The 23380-nt window shown below is 43.9% G+C and overlaps 2 protein-coding genes across 11 annotated transcripts in view; one reads left to right on the forward strand and one right to left on the reverse strand.

The window, feature by feature from the left end:
- The window catches only part of LOC147347704 (uncharacterized), a 104705-nt gene that overhangs the window by 7840 nt on the left and 73485 nt on the right, over window positions 1–23380 (reverse strand). Inside the window, exons 2-4 of the mRNA XM_086370597.1 lie at window positions 18570–18659; window positions 6706–8589; window positions 5695–6096 (exon numbers count right to left, since the gene is read on the reverse strand). Of these exons, the coding sequence (XP_086226723.1) occupies window positions 7762–8589; window positions 18570–18659 (918 nt within the window). The 3' untranslated portion in view covers window positions 5695–6096; window positions 6706–7761. The remainder of the gene's footprint in view (window positions 1–5694; window positions 6097–6705; window positions 8590–18569; window positions 18660–23380) is intronic.
- The window catches only part of ATXN1 (ataxin 1), a 420722-nt gene continuing 404359 nt past the window's right edge, over window positions 7018–23380 (forward strand). For 7 of the 10 annotated variants that reach the window (XM_086370177.1, XM_086370178.1, XM_086370182.1 and 4 more), the window contains exons 1-2: window positions 7018–7157; window positions 15338–15452. The gene's annotated coding sequence lies outside the window, so the exon portion shown is untranslated. Of the gene's footprint in view, window positions 7158–8279; window positions 8446–8558; window positions 14641–15337; window positions 15453–23380 lie in introns of those variants that run through there. The other 3 variants (XM_086370183.1, XM_086370185.1, XM_086370184.1) reach the window with 3 other exon arrangements.

The following is a 23380-nucleotide window of genomic DNA, read 5'->3' on the forward strand; positions in this document are numbered from 1 at the left end:
TATCTTAAGTGTAAACAATGGTGGCTTTGGGCTTTGGTTTTAATTTGGAAAATATATTTCTTTCGAGGAAACAAAATGCCAAGTTGTTAATGATGTGCTTTTAATAGCTTTCCAAATGCTCCTGGCCAATACTGAGCAAAGTTCAATTCACTCATTCTGAGCCTTAAAATGTTCATTTTAATTTCATATAAGAAGAGCTATGTTCTATAGATGCATAAAACCACAAATTCTGTTACTTCATAAGTCACTGCAGTACATTCAATGTTGATAATACTTATATTGATGAAAATGTATCTAGGTCTTGCTTGCAAAATAAATGGTAATGGTTAAAATTCATCTCTTTTCTGGACATGTCCTATTGTACTAAATATATTAGAAATTGTTAAAAAAAAAACAACCCCACAGATTTCCTTTTAGCTTTGATTTGTTTTCTAGTGAAGCAGTAACTGTATACTTTTCATTATCCACGCCTAAAGCCATTTCTTATTAAAAGATGTCACCCTCAACCATTCAGCTGTCACTCCAGAAAGTGTGGATTCTAAAACAGAGAACAAGTTTTCCATCAGCTTCCCAGGGTGGCAAAGTATCTGAGGCCTGTCCCTACCCCACCCCGAGAGACTGACTCTTAACAAATTTTTAGTCTAACATAAAGCCTAACAAATTTTTGTTTGCTGGCCCATAGCATATCTCAGGATTATGCATTTACCAATAGCTTACTCTCACAGATCATTTTAATAAGGGGTAAAGTCCATGTTGGGCTTCCCAGGTGACTTAGTTGGTAAAGAATCTGCCCGCAATGCAGGAGACCTGGGTTCAATCCCTGGGTCAGGAAGATCCTCTGGAGAAGGGAATGGCAACCCACTCCAGTATTCTTGCCTGGAGAATTCCATGGACAGGGGAGCCTGGCAGGCTGCAGTTCATGGGGTCCCAAAGAGTCAGACATGACTGAGTGACTAACACTCACTTTTCAAGGTCAGTGTTATACACTGCAAGGGGGGAATCTCAGGAAGGTAGAAAAGTAACCAGATTACCTACTGCTGCTGCTAAGTCGCTTCAGTTGTGTCCGACTCTGTATGACCCCATAGACGGCAGCCCACCAGGCTCCCCCGTCCCTGGGATTCTTCTCCAGGCAAGAACACTGGAGTGGGTTGCCATTTCCTTCTCCAATGCATGAAAGTGAAAAGTGAAAGTGAAGTCACTCAGTTGTGTCCGACTCTTCGTGACCCCATGGACTGCAGCCTACCAGGCTCCTCTGTCCATGGGATTTTCCAGGCAAGAGTGCTGGAGTGGGGTGCCATCACCTTCTCCGAAATTACCTACTACACTACTGCAATAAGGTCTCCAACTATGGTTCTTAGAACTAATTCCCTACACCTCCCCAGCCCCAATGTCTTTACTAGCGCTGTCCATTAGAAACATAATGGACACATGTCATTGTAAATCTTATAGTAGTCACAGTAAAATGTAAAAAGAAACAGGTAAGTTAATTTTAACAATATTTTAATTTAACCTAATATATGTAGAATATTTTCATTTTAACATTTAATCAATATAAACATTGAGATACTATATGAATTTATGTGTATATATGTGCATGTGTATGTACGTATATGTTTCAAGTCTTTAAAATCCAAGGTATATTTTACAATTACAGCCCATCTCAAGTGCTTAACAATCATATTGGACAGTACTAGACCTATGCTATTGGAGGAGGAAATGGCAACCCACTCCAGTGTTCTTGCCTGGAGAATCCCAGGGACAGGGGAGCCTGGTGGGCTGCCATCTATGGGGTCGCACAGAGTCGGACACGACTGAAGCGACTCAGCAGCAGCAACAGACCTATGCTAAAGCACTTGTTTTTGTTTTCATTGTAGACAGAATCTTATTTAAAATTGCCTAATATGTGTACTATTAAGTCATAAACTGTCAGCAGATGTTTAAACACAATGATTTTAATTTCACTCTTGACTATTGCTGATCTCACATTCATTACCCAGAAGCCTGTGGTGCTACAGTTTAGTGGAGGGTCAAGAAAGCTGATTCAGAAGCATGTCTTTTAAGAGTCTCCATGCCAAGAACAGAGCCCAGTGACTTCAGTTTGGGTGTGGTGAGTTGACCTCAGAGTCTATTGTGTGAGTGGTTTTCACTTTTGTTTTTAGTTTATTTTACTTCTCTGGTCTCTCAGCTTTATTTGGAAGTGCAGTCTAAGGAAAGCATATTGGTTTTGTAAGCATACTATGGTTTGCTCAGATTTTTAAATGATATATATAGGCTACCACTCTCCTTATAATACCGTGGTTAAAGAACTGTCAGTGTTTCTACTAACTTTGGGGGTTTTATTACACAACCATAACAAATTGCTGCAGGTTGAAATTTGGCAGATCTTTCTTTAGCCTGGAGGAAATTCTTTTTAGCAATTTTTTAAGAAAAAGATATAAATTATTAAATGCTGACCATTTAAATTCACTGTGATTTTTTTTTTCTGTTTTGGATAGGCAAGGATATCAGATAAAATATATGTTGTATCTTTACATTTTGGTTGTTTTACAAATTTGAAATATTAATATTAGCTTTATAAATAACTTTGGCTGATGATTTACACAATTCCCTGATCCCCAACCACATTTTCAATGATCCTAGTGTTTGAGCCTTGTATTCGGAAGTCTGATCAATATACTGCTTCTGAGAGGTACTGGAACAATTAACTATGAATCTTTTAAGTTTTATCATGGTAAAAATAGACATTTTTCAAAAGATAAGGTTTGTTTTGCTATGAGCTCCTTGCAGACGGAAATGTCTTACTCATCTTTATAGTCTCAGGGCCTCGTTATTGTAAATGCAAAATGAACAGCTGCTGGTAAATAAGTGATAAACACATAAAAATATAGCTCGAGAATGAAGACTGTCTCTGTTGTTCATAAGTTTCTCATTTAAATATTCAATTATTAAATATTTACTATCTGATAACTCGAAAAGTCTTAAAAACTATAAAGAACATGTTGCTGGGTCTTCAACCTCTATGATTTCCCTCATTTCTGAACAAATCAGTGGGTTACTCACTTGTTCATTAGTAATAAGTTAATGACTTGTTCATCATTAAACAACTCAATACTGTTCAGGCATGAGCCAATTCCAAAACTTTTTAGAGGCTGAGCTTTATAGCCATCTCATTCATCTCCCAGAACCACTGGAAGATGCAATGTGGAAGGACTGTAAAAAGTATGAAAAGCTACATTGATATAATTGAAACATAAATCTACCCTTCTACAAACATAGAGGATAACCCCCTAAGATGACTGTGAAAGTAAACACACTAAGAAATACCTCTCCTTTCAGCAACATATCTGATTCCAAATGAAGTGAACTTATCTGATATCATATTGAGTTAATTGACCCCAAGATTTTTAGAGAAACAGGAGTGACTCTTACTTGCCTTACTCCGTGTTGTATATCTTTATTTTTCATGGTAGAAAAGATAAGGCATCTTTCTCAAGTATGACTATTGAGGCCCACTTTAAGAATTCAAGCCTGAAACTGTAAATAATTATATCTATATGCTACTGACTATTTAGCTTCCAATCCATTCTATTACTTAGTTGTTACAAGCCGCTGAGCCCTTTGTGTTTGCTTGTCTTTGAACTGTGTAAGAGGCTACGTCCAATGAAGACATACTCTACAATTAAAAAGCCCTTGCGATTTGAAGGGCCTGTACACTTGCTTTATTAAGCACTCTTGTGCTCCCTCTGCTGCCCTGAAGAAAACCTCCATGTCCAAGACCCTGGTATATTCCTTACAGAGTGTTCCCTTGGCAATGATGATGCAGATTTGTGCATAACTCAGGGCCCTTCTGAAATGCAGTACTGTTTGACCAAAGCATAGAATGTTAATGATTTTTCATTTGAAAAGTGCAAAGTAATAAAAGGGAAGGGAATAAAAAGGAATACATTGAAGAATCAAGTTCCACGTTTGTGAATAAATTCATCTAGACAGAGCCCTGGAGTGTAGACAGGGTAATGCACTCAGCAATCACTGTGGGGTAGGGGGTTGGGGTGGGGTAGGGATGTTGGTTACACTGTGATTCAGTAGGTCTTGGGTAGAACTCTCTGAAGGTCTAAAAAGCTTCCAGATGCTGCTCTGAAGACTATGCTTTCAGAAGTACGATGTGATATATAATTATATGATATAAAATATACTTGATAGGCCATTTTAAACCTTTAAAAGTAGACATTACCCTAACAGTGAAGTAGATATGAGTGTTCAAGCAATGCAGAACACAGATTAGGAGGAAGAAGGCTCAGCAGGCCTTATTTTTCAATCTCCTTTAATTGCAAAGTTCAACTCATGCTGGCATGAATGTAGTACCAGGTTTATGAATAGAAGCATAGTACTACAGAGTTGCTTACTGGCTTCTTGAAAACCCTTCTTTCACTGAGTTTTTCTTCGCTGGAGAAGGTATTGTTTTTAAAGAAATCAGGGCCAGTTGTGATTGTACATTTCATATTTTGCCATCTGAAAATACAACATTTCAGTACTAAAGGTAATGAAACTATATTGTGAGTATTATGTTTATGTTGGACCTTGCAGGAAGAAATAGTTACAGATTTTAACGGCAGATTATGGTTTTAACCTTAATGGCTAAGTAACTAAATGACACAGTTCTTATTAATTGTTCTTACTGTTTGGGTAATAAACATATTTATCTTCCTTGAGGGAACATTTAAATTAATTGACTAACTGTAATCTGAATTATGTGTTTTAATTTGTCTAAGGTTGTTATAATAACTGCTTGCATCAGTATAATAATGAAAGTATTAGCTTTTTTCTTTAACCCCAAATTGTCTAAATGTAAGATGTCTAAAAATAGAGTGGAGGTGGATTGGACAATCTGCAGATTAGGAGTTGGAATGAAAGCATCTCAGTTAAGCCAAAAACATGGCAACCAATATTTTCTGTTATAAAAATATTTTAGATGAATTAATTTTTTATGAAAGCTGTCTGAATCTGAAATGAAGAGCAGAAGTTCTCTTTTTATTCACAGGCCAGTAATAATAATACCTGCCTCACAAAGCATAGGTCTTTTCCCTGCAGAGCCTACAGCTTCTACTCCTTTCAGAAACCCACTGGCCAATTCAGGAGAAAAGATATTATTACCCGGTTATTAACCTTCACCTTGATAATGCTTGTCAACGAACACATCGCCAGGCAGAGCCTTTTCAGGAAACTGATTTTAATTGTCCACTAGAGGCTGTAATGAGACCAACAATGTCACTTTAGACCAAGCCGGGCTTTAAACTGTAACCATCATTGATTTTTAAGTGGAAAAAAAAAAAGTTGTAGAAACGAGTAAACAGTAGTAGTTCTTTTAAAATAGACATGTATATGTGCATGGTATTTCAAAATGTGAGAAATATTTCCGGGGCACTACACCTTCCTAGTTAGGATGCTTTTATTTCTGCAACACCTTGGCTCTACAATACAGTTGTTTAAAAGTTGACACATTTCTCTTGGTGATTCTGTATCCTGCTTCAGTTGGTGACTAACGGTTAGATCATAAGTAAATTAAGCCAAAAGATTTCTCAAATACAACTTGCAGTCAAGTGGAGACTTTCAGAGAGAAACTTACGTGGAGGGATTCTATTTCTAGCCATTTGGTTCGAAGCACCTGAAAAAGGTCAAATGTTGCCCGACACCTACCGGCCTTCCAGAATTATCTGCAGCCAGGAGAACGCCGCCGCAATGAGCTCCCTGTAGCATGGCTGTGCCTTCTCCTCCTCCAGGTGGCACACCTGTTGGCCAGGTACCACCAGTCCAAAGAAGAGTCCTTCCCTTCCAGCTAATGCCTGGCGGTGGTACCCACGGAGGGTCGGGTGGCGAGGAACTGAGAACTGCACTTTAAAAACTGAGTCCAGAGGAAGTTCTTACCGCGCGTATTCACGAGAACTGCCATCTGATGCTCGGTTTGCTTTCTCTATCTCCTACACTGGTTACCTCATTTCCGATGAAATTAATGATCCCGAATTAGAGGCGAGAGGAGTGCGCGGGTCGTCTACCCAGGCTCGAGCTGGGTAGTTCCGTGCTCTGAGCAGATTTCCGGACCTGCAGAAAGAGAAAGGAGAGCAGGGTGGTCACCAGCTTTCACAGGCAGGAAAGGCGAGGGTGCACGTGCAGACGGGGGGTTGAGGGGGAGGACCCTTAAAACTTTCCTGAGTTGCACGCCAAGGCGATCCCCGCGGCTCGGTGGGCTGGGTTCCAAAACGCCGAAGCTAAACCGGTTTGAGGGTTAACGTGCGTGAAGGTCGGAGTCAGCCCTCTTAAGACGCTTCTCCGCACGCCCGAAGGGAACGTCGGGATCGGAACCGGCCCACCTCTGCTTCCCCAGAGGGGATTTCACGGGCTCCGGTTTGCAGCCCGGCACCCCTCGGAGAGTCCCTCCAGGGTGCCTGAGTCGCGCCCAGCCTGTGCCTTCACAACTCGATGCGGGGACCCGAGGAGGCGCGCGAGGACCGACCGGTCACCGCTCCAATTACCTCATCGCTTCAGCTCCCCGCCCCTTTCCCAAACCTGGAAGAACTGTCCCCTCCGGTCCCGGTCACCGCTCCCGCCCCGCGTCCCCCCCCCCCCCCTCCGCCACCCCGATCCCGAGCGGGTCTCGGGGAAACGCGCCCGCCTCCCCGGGGGGACTGCCGGGCCCGGAGATGCGCGCACCCAAGGGTTAAGGGCGCCGGCCGGCGGCCGCGCCGTGCGCTCGCGGTGCTCAGAGCGGCTCGCCCCGCCGCCCCGCCGGAGGGTGGCCCCCCCCAACCCCCGCGAAGTCGGATCCTTGAGCTGCGGCGGCGGCAGCCAACTGCTCCATATTTGGCTTCTATTACACATTTACATACTGGAGCGAGCAAGCGAGCGAGCGCGAGAGAGCGCGAGGGAGGGCGGGCGGAGGGAGGAGGGAGGAGGGAGGAGGGGGGAGGAGGAGGAGAGAGCAGAGTATACCGCAGACATCATTTCTACTACAGTGGCGGAGCCGTACAGGACCTGTTTCACTGCAGGGGGATCCAAAACAAGCCCCGTGGAGCAGCAGCCAGAGCTACAGCAGCCGCAAGACACTGTTTCTCTCCCTCTGCCCCCCCTTCCCCACGCAACCCCAGATCCATTTACACTTTACAGTAAGTGGCTATTTTTTTTTTTCCTCCTCTGATTCTTTCTCTCCCCCCTCCCCCCATCTCCTTCTCCCCTGATTTAGATCAAGATCCCCCCCTACCCCGCTCTCCCGAGAGGGGCAAAAGCAACAACCAGCAAACAAACCCCAAACCCCATTCGGCGGCACGGAAAACAGCTGGAAGAGGAGCGAAGGAAATCGACGCGTCGTGTTGTGTTGTGTTGTGTTGTGTGTGTGTGTGTGTGTGTGTGTGTGTGTGTGTGTGTACATACACCCTTCCCCGGCTCCAGCCTCCCAGGCCGACTTCCCCAGCTGTGGGCGCTGAGACGACCGGCGGGAGGGTGGTGTGCAGGGGCCGGGTGGGCGCCCGCCCGGCGAGGGGGCGCGCCCGGGCGGGGGGCGCGGGCGGGCGGGGAGATCCGCGACGGCTCCCCACTACGGCGGCTGCCGGTCCGATCGCCAGTGGGGAGAGCCGTGTCCTCTTCCCAGGAGGTGGCGTAGGGGGGAGGCGGCGGCCGGGGGTCTCGCTGTCCCCTCCTCCCGCCGCCCCCTCCTCACTCCTCTCTTCGCAGAGGGCGGCGAGAGCGAGCGGATCTGGAAAAGGGCTGGCTTTACCGCGGGGGCCGCTTGGCCCCGGAGCCCCCCGGGGCGGGGGTCTCCCGACGGAGGCCCGCCTGGGCCGGCGCGCGACTGCGGACCAGGAGGGTCTGCGCCCGCGGCCGGGTCGGGACTTTGCGCGCGCCGCCGGTCGGTGGGATCGCGGGGGGCACCGAGGGAGGTGGGCGCGGGGGGAACGGGCGCGCGGTGCCGGGAGCGCGGCCGGAGTAGCGGTGGCGGCTCGGGCGGCTGCCGCCGCCGCCGCCGCCCTGTTGGTACGGCCGCTTCCTGATCATGTGCAGCCGCCGCCGCCGCCCGGAGCCGGGAGCCCGCGAGCGCCCCAGCCCGGGCCGGCGCCCCCGCCAGCGCCCGCGGCCGGAGCCGGGAAGCCGCGGCAGGCGCTGCCCTGCCCGCGCCGGGAGTGAGCGGCTGCGCGGCTGCTGAGAGGGTGAATGAAGCCGGGAGGAGGGGAGGGGGGAGGCGGCGGCGGCGGAGGAGGCGCTGCGGGCGCTGGGATGCGCCCGGAGCCCCGCTGCTCGCTCACTCTGGGCCGGGCCGGAGACTCCGCCACTCCCGCGGCCGCCGCCGCCTCCTACGTGGTTCCAGCGCTGCGCGCAGGCCGGTCCCGCAGGGGGCAGGGCAGGGGGCCGGCCGGGCGGAGCGAGAGGTGAGGCGGCGGCGGAGCGCGGCGTGAGTGTGTGAGTGCGTGTGTGTGTGTGCGCGCCCGCGGGGGAGGGGGCGGCAGGGCCATCGCGGTGGGGAGGGGGCCCCGCCGTGGCCGCTTGGCTGACTCCGCAGTGCCCTGACCCCTCCTCGGCCACCCTCGCCCTCAGGCCGCCTTCCTAAACTCCGCGGCTGGTGCTTTCATTTTATTTCAGACCACGTAGGGGGCTGACTGGAAGCGATGGAACAATTCAGGTTTTCTAGGGAGATTGAGCAAGAACCTTAGTGGGGGGTGGAAGTAGGGTGGTTGTGGAGATCCTGCCAGAAAACAAACAACAACAAAAAGCAGTTTCTAAGGACTAGTGGGGTTCAGTTCAATCCCGTGGCTGCTCTGTTTTGTTTTGCTTTCTTGGTATATAATCCTACAGATAAGAGGGTAATATAAATACTTCGAGAGATTGGGAAATTGCTGAAGAGTAGTAAGGGCACACACACACAGAAAGCCAGTCGGAAGCTGGTTATATAATGCGCGATGTGGCTAAGGAGAATGGCAAGCTATTTTTATTTTGTTTACCGTATGCTGTGCAGTAGGGACTCCTCCGAACTGGTTCTGTCCCCGAAGAGATTCTTAGCTTCCCTGTGAGAGCCACAGGATACAATTAGCAAAATTAGAAGACCCTATTACACCCACATAAATAAAAACTAATGGCTTAGAGTGGCATGCTCCTTGCACATCCTGGAGCTTGCACGGGAATGTGTGTATGCAAATAAGTTCTCCTTTGGCAATCTCGTAGTCACATCTCAATGACATTTGTGTTTTATAATGCAGGCTGTTCTTAATATTTAAACATCATCGTTACATATCGCTCGCAGCAGCGGGTACTTGATGGGTTATTTTTAGGCACAGCTAGTTACTTTTTCGACCGTGTTAGCTAAGCCATCTCATTTGGGTTTCTGAGGAACCCTACAGTTCCTGGAAGCCCTCGTCTTAAGCCCACCTTGTGGTTTATTTGGTGGATGAGGGTAGTTTGACACTTGAGCTTTTTTTGGAATGGAGCGTCTGCCTGAAGAAACCACCAGAGAGAAGGATGAGAAAACCCTGCACATGAACTCTTGGAAAGGGATTGCACTTTAAGGGCTAATGCTATGGCATTTAATCTCCTCTGATTGCCCTCTAACTGTGCCTGCATCAGTCAATATTTTAGCAGCTCCACAGATAAATGGGCTTGAGTGCCACCTTCTACAGAAAGCAGAGGTCGAAGGGCTCCCCTGAACCTTCCGCCTGCCTGCCTTTCTCATCTCGTAGATACCTGTCAGCGGGTGTAGGTTTTCGGTGCACTTACTCCATCCCTGATCACTCATGTAATTAGATCAGGCTGCCATGGCAACAGACAGTGTTCTCCCGTCCATTCAGGTGGGTTTGTCTGTGCCTGAACTACTCCCAAGTGTTTGATGCACAGTATTTGTGCTGCCCCAACCAGATGAGAGACTCTTTACTATTTCAGCCGCATCTTCTTTTTGTCACTTCGGATGGGAGACGCTGAATGAGGCTTCTAGCTACTCAACTTTTAAAAGGAGACCAACAAGCTGTGCTTACTGGGTGCAGTATGTAAATGCATCTCCCCAGACCGTGAAAGGAGCCTGACAGTCCTGCTTGTGAACACATCAACAAGTATTTGGTACTTGCTAGAAACCTTTCAGAGCTGAGGAGCTGAGGAAAGCAACCTTTCTCTTGCAGTTTGTCTGGTGCCTTTGGCCTTGCAGGCACTTAACCCTTTCAAGTGCAAAAGAACTCATCCTTTAGAACCCAAGCTGCCAATAGCGGGGTTTTCTAAAGGATTTATTCAGCGGAAGTAATTTATTTGAGAAGGATATCCCCGTTGTCATATTTAAAAACTTTATGGCCATCCTAATGACACACACAAAAAATGCTACTGGCAGTAGGCAGTCATTCTGAATGTATTCATTCTTAACTTGGATTTCTTGGCCAGGATCCTTACCTTGGAGGTAGTAAGTTAAAAGGTTTTTGTCTCAGGTAAGAGATGATACAGGCCTTTAGCTGGTAGACTGATAATGTTTGGTGCTTTTGCACGGTAATTTGTACTCTATTTGGGAATAAAATTTAATGAGCATTTAATAACAGCGAACAACATTCTGCTCTTTGCATTAGGTGGCCACCTTAATAAGCCTTCTATGCAAAGAAAAATAATACTGTTGGGGAAAAAAAGGAAAGTAGCTTTGGTTGCTGAAGCTCTGTGTTGTTCAGGCAATCCAAACAAGAGGGAGTATTTTAATAACTCTGATATTTGAAAGAAAAAATAATTGAGAATAATAATGTCTGGATGTCTGTGTGACCTTGCTAGTCAGTTTACAGTTTTACAACCCCATAGCTAAACTGGTAAATCCTTTTTTTTTTTTTTTTAAACCTCTGGGGCCTGGATTGAGAGAGCTATTCAGTGTTCCTCACAGAGGGCTTATGAGTTTCTACCCTTTAGTGAGTCTCTGCAGTTGGTAACATGATTGCGACCTGCTCAGATCAAGTGTTGCTGTGTTTAAAGTAAGCCATTATTTCTAGGAGGTAAATAGATGGGAGAGGCAAGGATATAAAATGAAGCACAGAAGTTTAAGTTTTACACAACGCCTTGGAGGTCCTGAATTACATTTTACTATGTACAGAAAAACACTTTACTGGCAGCCAAATGTGAACGTGTATTTTTGAGTGCACAAATAAATTTGTGTTAAAATAAGTATGAAAAATGTGCTTGATTGGGAACTGTGAAAATGGGTATCTTCTCCTTCCCTTCCGGATTTCATTTTAAGAGGGTTTGATAAACAGAAGTGATATTTAATCAGACTAGGTTTCCTGGCCTCTAATTTGTCTTTTACCCTTGCAAATAGATTCAAGAATAACTCTTCAGCCATCAGACTGTACATGTAGCTGGCCTTACGTTTCAATAGGTCTAAGTCAGTTGTCTGGGGGTCCCAGGAAAGGCCAGCCTAAAGAGCTTATTAAAATATTAATAAACATGCTTCTGTGACTTCTTGTTTTGTTGTCATTACAGAGTTTGATTCACATTCCTTTTGTATAATGTGCCTTTATTTTTTTTCCATTCTGAAATGTCAAGTGGATTTTCTGTTTGCACTTACCTTGAATGACAGTTTTTGATGACTAACGCATGGTAACACCGGCTCATTTTGTTTCCTATGAGAAGTTAGTCAATAAACATGTTTTTACTAAAAGCCTAAAATTTAGCGAAGGTAGGAGTGAATGTTAATTCTTTAAACTATAGTTGTCTGCAAGTAACACATAGTTTTGATTCTGAAAAGCTTAAATACGTGCATATGTGAGATGACATAGTGCAGCAAGACAGAATATTATTTTTATGGGGAGACAGATGATTTGATTTCCATTGCTTTATATCTTTTGATATGTGCAGCTTAACTGCTTCAAAGAGCAGATTTAGTTCTGCTTATATTTCCCAGCTTATCAGAAGCAGGCTCTCCTTATTTTGTGAAAAGATCGAAAATAAGAAATCATAGAAATTCCAAAAGAGATAATAATTTCTGTTCTAAGGCGTTCCACACAGGACTGCCCTTTTTTAAAGAAAGACTTTTATAGTCCTCAATTATGCTGTTCAAATTTTAATTTAATTTAATTCAGTTTAATAAAATACACATTCAAAATTTCTTTAAGAGGTGATAAGTGTATACTCTGTGCTAGTTTTAAGAGAATATTTTCAAATGTTGGCTGAAAGAGTTGTAATTGGATCAAGGTTTTAAAAATATGTAAATGCTTAAAATTCCAGGAGTAATAAAAAGGCTTAGGTAAATAATCTTTAATGGTGGAAACAGTTTTCAGAAATCTCTTTCCTATTTCATAATTTATGTATCTTTGTCTTTATCAGTGTAGTAGTATATTTTATAATCCTTATAAATCTGAACTTTTCAGGCTAATGCACTATAAATTCATGTACTACCTATTGCCACCTCAAATGTACTAAAACATGTTTAGAACTATTAAAGACAAAAAAGCAATAAGCATTGTATCCTCTTTGACACATTTGATGGGAGCAGAACTATTTCATTGATTTTTTAAAAATATAACTTTTAATGCATCCCATTTGTGAAGTGATGAGAAAGCACCAATGATGGCAATAATGCAAGCAAAAATTGTATACTAAACCTGAATGTTACTTTTCAGAAAACTCACTGTAATGTAATCAGTTTGAGGCTTCAGGGGGCAGAGGCTCCCCTGGTGGTGGCATTTGGGTTCAGGCTAAGAGGAAGTTCTCTTTTTTCTACTTAGGTGCTCTTTAATGGATACCTTTTGAGTTATTTATCAGAAGTTTTTAGTCATCACTGTTATAGCTGCTAACCTGTAAATGCTTATGCTTCTAGCATTCAAATGCTAGAATTCTAGAATTCAAATGCTAGATATTTTTTCTATCACCGTGTATGGCATATTTTCTTTTAGTGCACCCTTAACTTTGGCCTACTCTCCCTGAAGTATTTATGTTTTCTTCTGTATCTACATTATTTGTATAGTATCTCCTCTTTACTGTCACATCAGTATTACTTAGGCCACCTTTCTATCTCCCACTATTTATAGTGTTGTGTTATGTTGCTCTGCTGTGCTTTTTAAATATTAAAAATTCCACTTCTAGTAGATATATTGTCTTAAACAGTCTATAGGCTATTTTATTGTACGTTGTCTGTATATTTTTGCAGTGAGTCCATTCTGCCTTGCTTTTATTTTTGGCTTCTTCCCTCTGATAGGACCCAGCAAGTTATGTTAACTCTTTAGTTACTCTAACTGGTGTAGCAACACAGATACTTTTGAAATAAGCAGGCATACCGACGCGAGAGTAAATTAATATTTTACAGCATTTGCATCATGTTTGACTGTTCTCTGCACTTCAGCAGAATAGGAGGAGACTGTAATTTGGACTCTATAAAATCTTATCTGCCAGGTGATAGGTAAATAGGATAGTGTGCACACACGTCGATACACAAGCCAACACTCTCAATTGTTAGCTCATAAAGCAAGCACTCTGCAAATCCGTGGTACCTGCACATTGTTTGAAAATGATGATCAAGGATTTTGAGGCTTCATTTGAGATGTTACTAGATAAAATCAAGATCACCCCCTGGCCCTTAAACCAAGTACTGTGTAAGAATAAATAGAATATTGTGAGCTTTTATTTAACTTGGCCACTATTAATGTTTGTAACTCAACAAGCTTTTTACTGGAGGGCTTGTCTTCCAAGGACTTCAGAGATGTGATAGTCTAGAAAGGCTTCCTCCTTTCTCTACACTTAACTGTTTGGGATTTCCCAGGTGGCGCTAGTGGTAAAGAACCTGCCTGCCAATGCAGGAAACCAAAGAGACGAGAGACTTGGGTTCGATCTGTTCGGAAGATCCCCTGGAGGAGGGTGTGGCAACCCACTCCAGTATTCTTGACTGGAGAATCCAATGGACAGAGGAAACTGGTGGGGTACAGTCCATAGGGTCATAAAGAGTTGGCCATGACTGAAACAACAGCACACAGACCTAACTGTTTACAGATGGGGAAACCAAGGCCTAGAGAACTTCCTTCTGCATGTCAGTCTATGGCATGCAAATGAGGCCTAAATAAATAGTTGGTGAATGGATTAGCTAGAAGTAAGAATACTTTGGCTACTATTCATTACTTTGCAAAGTGTTGGAAAGCAATCGACATTATTTTCCTTTCCAGCTGGGCTGTGCTCTTAAAAATAGTGAGTGTGTATGGATGAAAATAATCATGAGATGTGTTGCCATGTACCCAAGGCTAATTGGCTCACTTACCTGTTTACAGATTATTCACATTGGAGATCATATTCATAGCTCCAGAATAGTTTCTTTCTGACACCCAATATAATCCTGGGCCTTCTCCTTCCTACTGTTACCTGGCGTGGGCTTAGGAAACCCAAACTAAATTTAAAACCAGCCTAAGCAAATATGCAGATCAGCTCCAGTAATGAAAGGCTGAAAAAAAAAAATCAGCAATGACGAGTTTGGGGATTAGTTTATAATAACTGTGCTCCTGATTCTATTTAATGTGGACAGTTGGGAACTACCAGTATTTAAAAATATGCTTTGAATAGATAGGAAAGTATGTTAGCAGATCGAGTCCTCAACTTCTTCTGTTTCTATGCATAGGTGTTTACCTCACAAAAACTACTAGGAGCGCCAGGCTCCCTGATGGAAAGGTATATGGAAGATTGATTCCTTCTGTTTCATTCATCCATTCACGCATTCACTCATTCATCCTACAGTGGGTAATCTTTCCTTAAACATGCTCAAGGTGTTATGGCAGAATGAAAATCAAGTAGATGTACATTCAGTAATTAAATCCTTTAAAGTTCAGAGGAAACTCTAGTGAGTATATGCATACTTAAATTTTTTTTCTGCGTTTGATTCTTTTTTTCTATCCCATTAGACTGGTATGCTAACAACTGTGCTCTGTGTCATGATTGTGCCTAAAGTTGCATGTTGATAGTAAGATATGCCTCATGAAAATTAGTCTTTGGCTCAATTACTATTCAGTCCGTGCCCATTTCCACCTGATAGTCCCGTAATGACCAGCATGTGTTTATGAGGTGATTCGTTAGAATCTTAGAGAAAAGATTGACAGTAGCTGGCTCAAATGGAGAGACCAAGCTTTTAATTTGATTGAAGGGATGACCTTTTTGTGTGTTGGCCCCCCTCCGAGCCCTGTTGAATCAAACCAGATCTGCCTTTTAAGCTGGCTGGTGCCTGTGTAATTCTCATAAAACGATGCAAAATTTGATGTTCTTAAAGTTTAGATTTCCCTGCATGGTGTCTTCAGGTGGAATTATTTTTTAAAGCCATTCGTGCTGTTTCTCATTTTGGATTTCCTCTTCTGCACCCCCTTGACCACTGCAGGAGGAGCCGGCTGCAAATCACCGAGGTGTTCCATTCAAGCTGCAGATTTGTCTGTCGTCTTTGGACAGCAGTCTCTTCCTCCACGGCTGCTTTGGGGGAGTCCAACACCCATCGGGTAAGAGTTTTGCGATGCTGTCTGGTTTCTATCTGAGGATAAAGTCTGGCCTGGGAAAATCACTTACTAGTCATACTTTAGCACTTTACAGACTGTTGAAGATAATTGTCTTTGCAAACTGTACTGTGTGGGAAATGGAGAAATCGCAGAGAGGTGTTTTTTTTTTTTTAAACTTGGATTCAGGTATCCTCCTTTTTGGTTTATTTGGTTGATAACAGTCTGCCTCTGCCTTGCCGATGGTTCATTATTGTGTGCTGGGGTTGAGCCTGATCGTTTTAATTGTCACCTGTACTTGGAGCCGATGAGCAGGTTTTGCTACCAAACGGTTACCTTAAGTCACTGTCTCCATGTTTTAGGTCGTGGTCGTTGTGTGACTGTGGTGCAGGGAGATAGCTTGTTGGTTCCGTAGCAACCCATGTTGGCTGGATCTTGAATTTCTTTGTGTCAGTTTTGGATTTGACAACTTCCTGCTTTCTTCATGTACAGTAAATTTTTCTGACCTGGAGAGTCATGCAGACACAGGGTGGATGCAGGGTTGATGACTCATGGTTCTCTGTTGAAGGGAAGACTGCCTGCCTAGAATCAGGAGAGCAGGGGAAGTTAGTTCGAAGTTGGGGCAATAAGGGCTTGGGAACACTGGTATTCGCAACCAGAGGAGATTGTGAAATCGATCCCCTCTTTCTGTTTGCCTTGGGAGTAGTCCTGCTCCAAGCTGTGGAAATAGACCAGTTCAGAGGTTCTCGAGCCTGGCGGGACACCAGAATCGCCAGGAGAGGTTAAAAAAAAAAAAGAAAAAAATAGAACCGGGACTCCACCCTAGACCCACTGAATCCAAATGAACCGGAATGTTCTCTTGGAGTCACACTGATGTTCCACTGCTGTGTCGTGGGCTGGATCTGGTGGTCTCAAGGCAGCTCTTCCCAAGTCATGTTCTGTTTCTTTCCCTGATAAGATGCATCAACCACTTTTATCCAACCTTACATACAGAAATTTGGATTTTCAGCTCATGTTTAAGAGGCGAATCCTTGCTTTATCGGAATGTTCATTTTGAAACTGATTCACTAGATTTCTTTAAATAAAGAGCTTGCCCCTCGTCCCTGACACCCTGCTTCTAAGGTCCAGTTTTTTAAGTTCTATATAAATTCCGTGGTATTTAAAATAAGGATGCGGGGCTCTGGAACCAGCCTGTCTGAATTTAAGATATAGAAGTGCCACTGTAACCTTCCTGGGCCTCAGTTTCTTCATGTGTAAGATGGAGATCATATGAGAACTTCCGCTAGGGCTGCTGTGAGGTTGGAACGATGTAATATTTGTACACTGGACAGAATAGTAACCTGGTATATGGTTTATGATCCATGAACATAAGCTATCACTGTGAGCATGTGACTTGTCTTGACAGGGTGATTGTAACGTTCTTGTTTGGTGATGGTTGCTCCTTAACCATAAGTGACGAGGAGTAAGTAAATATCCCTGTACCTTGGTCTTTGGACCAACAGTGTGGACATTTGCAGCCCCGAGAGCCAAAAGGCCTTTTATTTATTTTTCTGGATTTTGTGTTAGTCTGCCTCGATTCCTGACCCAGGATCCCTGTGTGTTGTTTTTCTACTGTAGGATGAACTGCTGAGTTGCAGGCATAAGTGAAGTTATTTGTGGTCTGAGTGAAAACTCACACACACACACACACACACACACACACCCCTGAATGATTGAAGTACGGTGACTCAGGAAGGGGGATCAGTAAAGTCCTACTGGGGTGCAAGGCAGGGGAGGGGGGAAGTTATCACACACGTTCTGTCCTTGTAAAATATGGAACTGGGTACTTTATATTTTATGGGCCTTGGGTTAGGGAGGTGTCTTTTAAAAGGAAATAGAATAACTCCGGAATTATGTGCAGAGGGAAGCCTCATGAGGTCTGTAAGTATCAACTCCATTGAAAGGGGTGCAGTGTCTTATTGCTAGTTTCTCTCTTAGGGGTATTATCCATTTTAGGCAGAAAGTTCTCACATTCACATTTTTGGGGAAGCAGCTTAATTGCACATGTGGTTAATACATATGCAATTTTTTTTTAATCTGCGGTGTTTAAAGAGAGTCATGTGTTAAAACAAGAATGTCTCAAGAATTTTATTATGAAAAAATCAGGCAGCAAACAGTCCTGTCTCTCAGTCAGTACGGGAAGCTTATTGAGAAGAGATCCAGGTTTCTGTAGTACCTGGTACAGTGCATGAAGGGTTGTAGGAATGTTCGTATTGTATTACTGACAAAGTAGTAGAGTCACCTTGAGTTTTAAGCAGCTGACATGTCCTAGGATCACATTTAAAGGAAGCGTATAAGTATTAGCTAAACATGATGCATAAATAATGGCCTCATTACAGTCCTCACAATTGATGGCTAAACGTGAGCAGGGAAACAGTATCATTCATGTTGTACCTTGTTATAGTCATTAGGTTTTTTTAAAAAAAAAACCTAGATTACAGTTATTTTAGGTTCTAGCTATTTTATCAATGTTGCTGTTGTTTACCTGCTAAGTTGTGCCCGAATCCTCGTGACCCCCATAGACTGTAGCCCACCAGGCTCCTCAGTCCATGTTATTTCCCAGGCAAGAATATTGAAGTGGGTTGCCATTTCCTTCTCCGGGGGATCTTCCCAACCCAGGGATTGAACCTGCATCTCCTGCATTGGCAGGAGGATTCTTTACCACTGAGCCACCAGGGAAGCCATATCAATATAATATAGCTATAGCAAGTTATGACTTACCTTGTTCACAGGCACTGTCTGTATAAAGAAATGATTCATTCATTTATTCAATGTGTACTTTTTTTTTTTTACTACTGCACAGAGTGAGTAAGAGCTACCAGAAGGGGGTTATATTCTTCGTGGTCAAGTAGGGGAAAGAAGACATGCTCTGAAATTACTAATACAGAGCAGGAGGGGGTGGGTTGTGCTTACTGGGGTAGGTTCTAACACAGCGGAAATTCAGAAGAATGGTGCTGAGTAGGATGATGGGGAAAACTTGGAGGAGGAAGCACCATTTGGGTTGAACTCTGGAGGCTGGTTAACATTTCTTTGGGAAGAGAAGAGAGGGCGGAAGGATGACTGTTTTGGTGGCTGGGCCCTTACAGGCAAGTAGCATGGTGTGTAATCTATCAGGCCGTTTTGGCGAAAGCCCAGGTGCTGGTGGACATCTGAGTTGCTGGAGTCCAGCAGACGCTAGAGAGTGTGGGAAGAAGATTGCTGGGAGGTCCAATCTGGAAATAAATTTGGAGGAGCCACTGGCCTAAAAGTGATCTTTGAGTCTGGGCTTTGGGTTCTTGTGCCTGGTAGGAAGTTTACCAGGCAGGCGGGAATGAGTTTTCTTTCAGCAATGAAGTCAGCCAGAGTGGAATATGTGAGGGAAGGCAAGAGGCAGTGGAGGCAGCAGAAATGGAGCGCTGGTGTGACACAGCCTGTGTATGTTTCCTGTTTAAGACCTGAGGCGAAGGGAGAGTGGGTGGAAAAATTGGGATGATGCCCAAGTGGATAATGGAGTGCGGCAAGGGGGGGTGTCTTCCCTAGATGCTCAGGTACCTTGGAAACTCAGGGCTGAGCTTCGGCTCAATGAAATTTTGTTGAAACCTTTATTCTTTAAGACTTAAAAAAAATAAAGTAGAAACTGGAGCTAATTTTAGCCAGATCTAATGTGTGTGTATGAAAATGAATGCTGCTTTTGAAATTCAACATATGCAGTATCTCTTTTCATTTAAACAAATGATCCCTCTATTTTCCTCTAAACAGTTTTATTAAGAAGATTTTCAGTGAAGCCCTGTACATGTTAACAACAATTCCAGCTTTGCCTTTGATCTTTTCCACCGTGGATTTATTCATCTCATATGATATGCGTAAATCACATTGTGCCACCTACTTGTTCGGGAGCAATTGTTCATTTGTGGTAATTCATTTACTATACTTTGATAAATCACAGTAATATGAGTGTGTTTGATAGCTTCCATGTGGACTCTTGAATGTGATGTGTGTGTGTTAGTGTGTATGTGTGTGTGTGTATGTGCTTAGTCACTCAGTCGTGTCCGACTCTTTGTGGCCCCATGAACAGGAGCCCACCAGGCTCCTCTGTCCATGGGATTCCCCAGGCAAGAATCCTGGAGTGAGTTGCCATTTCCTTTTCCAATGTGCGTGAATATTCATATATATACACATTTATATATATATCAGTCAGTTCAGTTCAGTCGCTCAGTTGTGTCTGACTCTTTGGGACCCTATGGACTACAACACGCCAGGCCTCCCTGTCCATCACCAACTCCGGGAGCTTGCTCAAACGCATGTCCATCGAGTCAGTGATGCCATCCAACCATCTCATCCTCTGTTGTCCCCTTCCCCTTCTGCCTTCAGTCTTTCCCAGCATCAGGGTCTTCTCCAGTGGGTCAGTTCTTCACATCAGGTGGCCAAAATATTGGAACTTCAGCTTCAGCATCAGTCCTTCCAATGAATATTCAGGACTGATTTCCTTTTGGATTGACTGGTTGGATCTCCTTGCAGTCCAAGGGACTCTCAAGAGTCTTCTCCAACACCACAGTTCAAAAGCATCAATTCTTCGGTGCTCAGCTTTCTTTAGAGTCCAACTCTCACATCCATACGTGACTACTGGAAAAACCATAACTTTGACTAGATGGACCTTTGTTGGCAAAGTAATGTCTCTGCTTTTTAATATGCTGTCTAGGTTGGTCATAGCTTTTCTTCCAAGGAGCAAGTATCTTTTAATTTCATGGCTGCAGTCACCATCTGCAGTGATTTTGGAGCTCCCCAAAATAAAGTCTGTCACTGTTTCCATTGTTTCCCTGTCTATCTCTCATGAAGTGATGGGACCGGATGCCATGATCTTAGTTTTCTGAATGTTGAATTTTAAGTCAACTTATTCACTCTCCTCTTTCACTTTCATCAAGAGGCTCTTCAGTTCTTCTTCACTTTCTGCCATAAGGGTGGTGTCATCTGCATATCTGAGGTTATTGATATTTCTCCTGGCAATCTTGATTCCAGCTTGTGCTTTATCCAGTCCAGCATTTCTCATGATGTACTCTGCATATAAGTTAAATAAGCAGGGTGACAATATACAGCCTTGACGTACTCCTTTCCCAATTTGGAACCAGTCTGTTCCATGTCCAGTTCTAACTGTTGCTTCTTGACCTGTATAAAGATTTCTCAGGAGGCAGCTAAGGTGGTCTGGTATTCCTATCTCTTGAAGAATTTTCCACAGTTTGTTATGATCCACACAGTCAAAGGCTTTGGCATAGTCATTAAAGCAGAAATAGATGTTTTTCTGGAACTCTCTTGCTTTTTCGATGATCCAATGGATGTTGGCAATTTGTAATCTGGTTCCAGATTACGTATTTCTGGGCTTCCCTGGTGGGTCAGTTGTAAAGAATCCGCCTGCCATTGCAGGAGACCTGAGTTCGATCTTTGGGTCAGGAAGATCTCCTGGAGGAGGAAATGGCAACCCACTCTAGTATTCTTGCCAGGGAAATCCCATGGACTGAGGAGCCTGGCAGGCTACAGTCCGTGGGGTTGCAAAGAGTCATCCATGACTTATGACTAAACAACAACAACAACAAATATATTTCCGGCTGCTAGCCACAGCTTTGCAAACAATTTGGCTTCTCATTTATACTTTATAGAAAATATAGAATCAGTGAGCCTTGGCTCTAGGGAGAAAGATCCTAAGACTATATGGCTCAAAGTGAAGGAGAAGGCTGGAAATTATCAGGTTGTATTGCTGTTACAGGGGACTCAGTCTTAATATAACTAAGGAATATTTGAGGACTGTGTATTTATTTTTTAACCTGTGTTATTTCATTGGGCCTTCTGTATTCCCCTAAATGGCCCAGAATGAGGCTGTGACTTACCTAACTTTTATAAAAGATCAGAAGGTTAAGATAGGAGTGATATAACTGGAGAAAACAGCTCAGCAACTCCAGAGGGCTGCAGACGGTACTGTCTGTAAAGATTTAATAAACATCTAAGGTGTGAAGGGCGTTATGCCAGCTAGACCCTAAAGGAAATAAAGAGATGATCCATAGTCCACGCTTTCTGTGTTTTAACTCTTTTAATCTTCACTGCGGACCTTCCGGGGCAGGCACTGCTATTATCTGCATTTCACAAGTGAGGAAACTGAAGCACAGAGTGGTTAAGTCGCTTGCCCAAGACTGCCCAGCTGTCAAGCGGTGGAGTCATGCTGGGACCCCAGCCTGTATTTGTTGCTGCCAGGCACTGTCTCTCAAGCCCCCAGCCCCGTCTGTAAGAAGGCAGGGTAATGCCCAGGAGTAGCATTTAAAGACCCATGGCAGAAGTGTGGCAGGCTCTCAGAGGTCGGGATCAGGGGAGGTTCACGGGCCATGAGCCCTCCTTTTCCAGGCTTGCCTGTCTGTCCAGGGTCACCTACAAGCTGTTTCCCATTCTTTCAGTCTTTGTCTTACCTCCCTGAGATTCCTACGCACTTTCAATAATTATTAATGGAAGAAAATGATGACCATGGCATATGCTTATCTGTGTTTCAGAGGATTGGCTTAAGTTGGGCTCCAAATGTTTGGCGTCCAGAGTCCCAGCAAGGTGGTGAACTTTTGACTCTCAAAAAGAGCTTCACTGGGTCCACGCTCCGCTTGCCAGATTTGGCCGATTGGAACTATTTTTGTCTCCAGTTTGATAGATGGGGGGTGGCACCTAATCCAACTCTTAAGAACAAAGCATGCAGTGAAGGGAGGTGACTCCTGCGTCAGGGATCCACTGGGAGGCGAGTGCTGGGTCCCCTCCTGTCCCTGCCCCTCCCTGTCTCACCTCCACTGGACCAGAGATGAGTCCTCACTGACTCATGTCAACAGGATAGAGAAGCAAGATCATTTTTCTCTCTTAGCCTGTGCAGGGAAAACAGAGAGCTTGTCTTTCTTACACTGAAGGAAAATTACCAACGTGGTGATCGTTTTGTAACATGTAGAAATATCGAATCACTCTCTCATGCCCTTGGATCTAACGGAGTGTTGTAGGTCAATTATACTTCCATAAAGGAAAGAAAATTACCATGGATTTTCTTTTTTTTTTAAAGTGTCTTCAGAGCCCAGTCTTGCTTTGTAGACACTCAGAACAGAAGGATTTGGGATTTACTCTTTGTGCGTGAGGCTGGCAACCCCAGCCTACAGCCCAGCTGTAATCATATGTGATGCATTTTATTTACAGATTAGGAAGCTCTGACTCTGACATATGACTAACGGGGAAGCTCCTCCCTTACAACAGTTGTATGTCATCTGCTTCAGAGAACTAATTGCTTGGCAATTCCCCTTTGGTAATTCCCTCTTTATTTTCTGATGAGTTACTTAACAGTGACGGGCTTGTTGAGCGGAGCGTAGAGTTTAATGTGTGCTCCAGAAACTCCACTGTAGGCCTGGGGGATATGTTTTTCGAATTCTGTTTAGCTTTACTGAAGGAACACTGAAACCATTCTATGGCCTGTTAATATTTCACTCAATACGAGGTTAAGTGTTGAGCGCTGTGCGATTTTCCAAAAGAAATCAAAACCAGGCTTCTTTTTTTCTTTTCTTTTTCAGCGTACCCCTGTGCATTTGAAAATTATTTAAAAAGGAATTTAATAGTTATAGAATGTTTAATGCTTTTTTTTCCCCCCCAAAAGATTTCACATGGAGTGGCTTTCCAGGACTCTGTGGCATGAATGGGGTGTGGTGGAAAGCTGTTAGACCGGTTTTGGGGAGACCGAGAGTTTCTTTTTAACTGCCCTGCTGCAAGGTGAGCTGGACCAGCCACCCACCTTTCTGGGCCTCAGTTTCTCCAATTACAGTAAAGCAAGTGGGTGAAAGAAATAAGCACTCAGGCCCCTTCTGTCTCTCACAAGGCACAGTTCCATGAACAGACTTGATTGTCATTCTTCCTCTTGG

The sequence above is a fragment of the Bos grunniens genome, chromosome 23 (assembly GCF_055505025.1).
Source record: "Bos grunniens cultivar Pamir isolate PY7600 chromosome 23, Bosgru_T2T1.0, whole genome shotgun sequence".
NCBI lineage: Eukaryota > Metazoa > Chordata > Mammalia > Artiodactyla > Bovidae > Bos > Bos grunniens.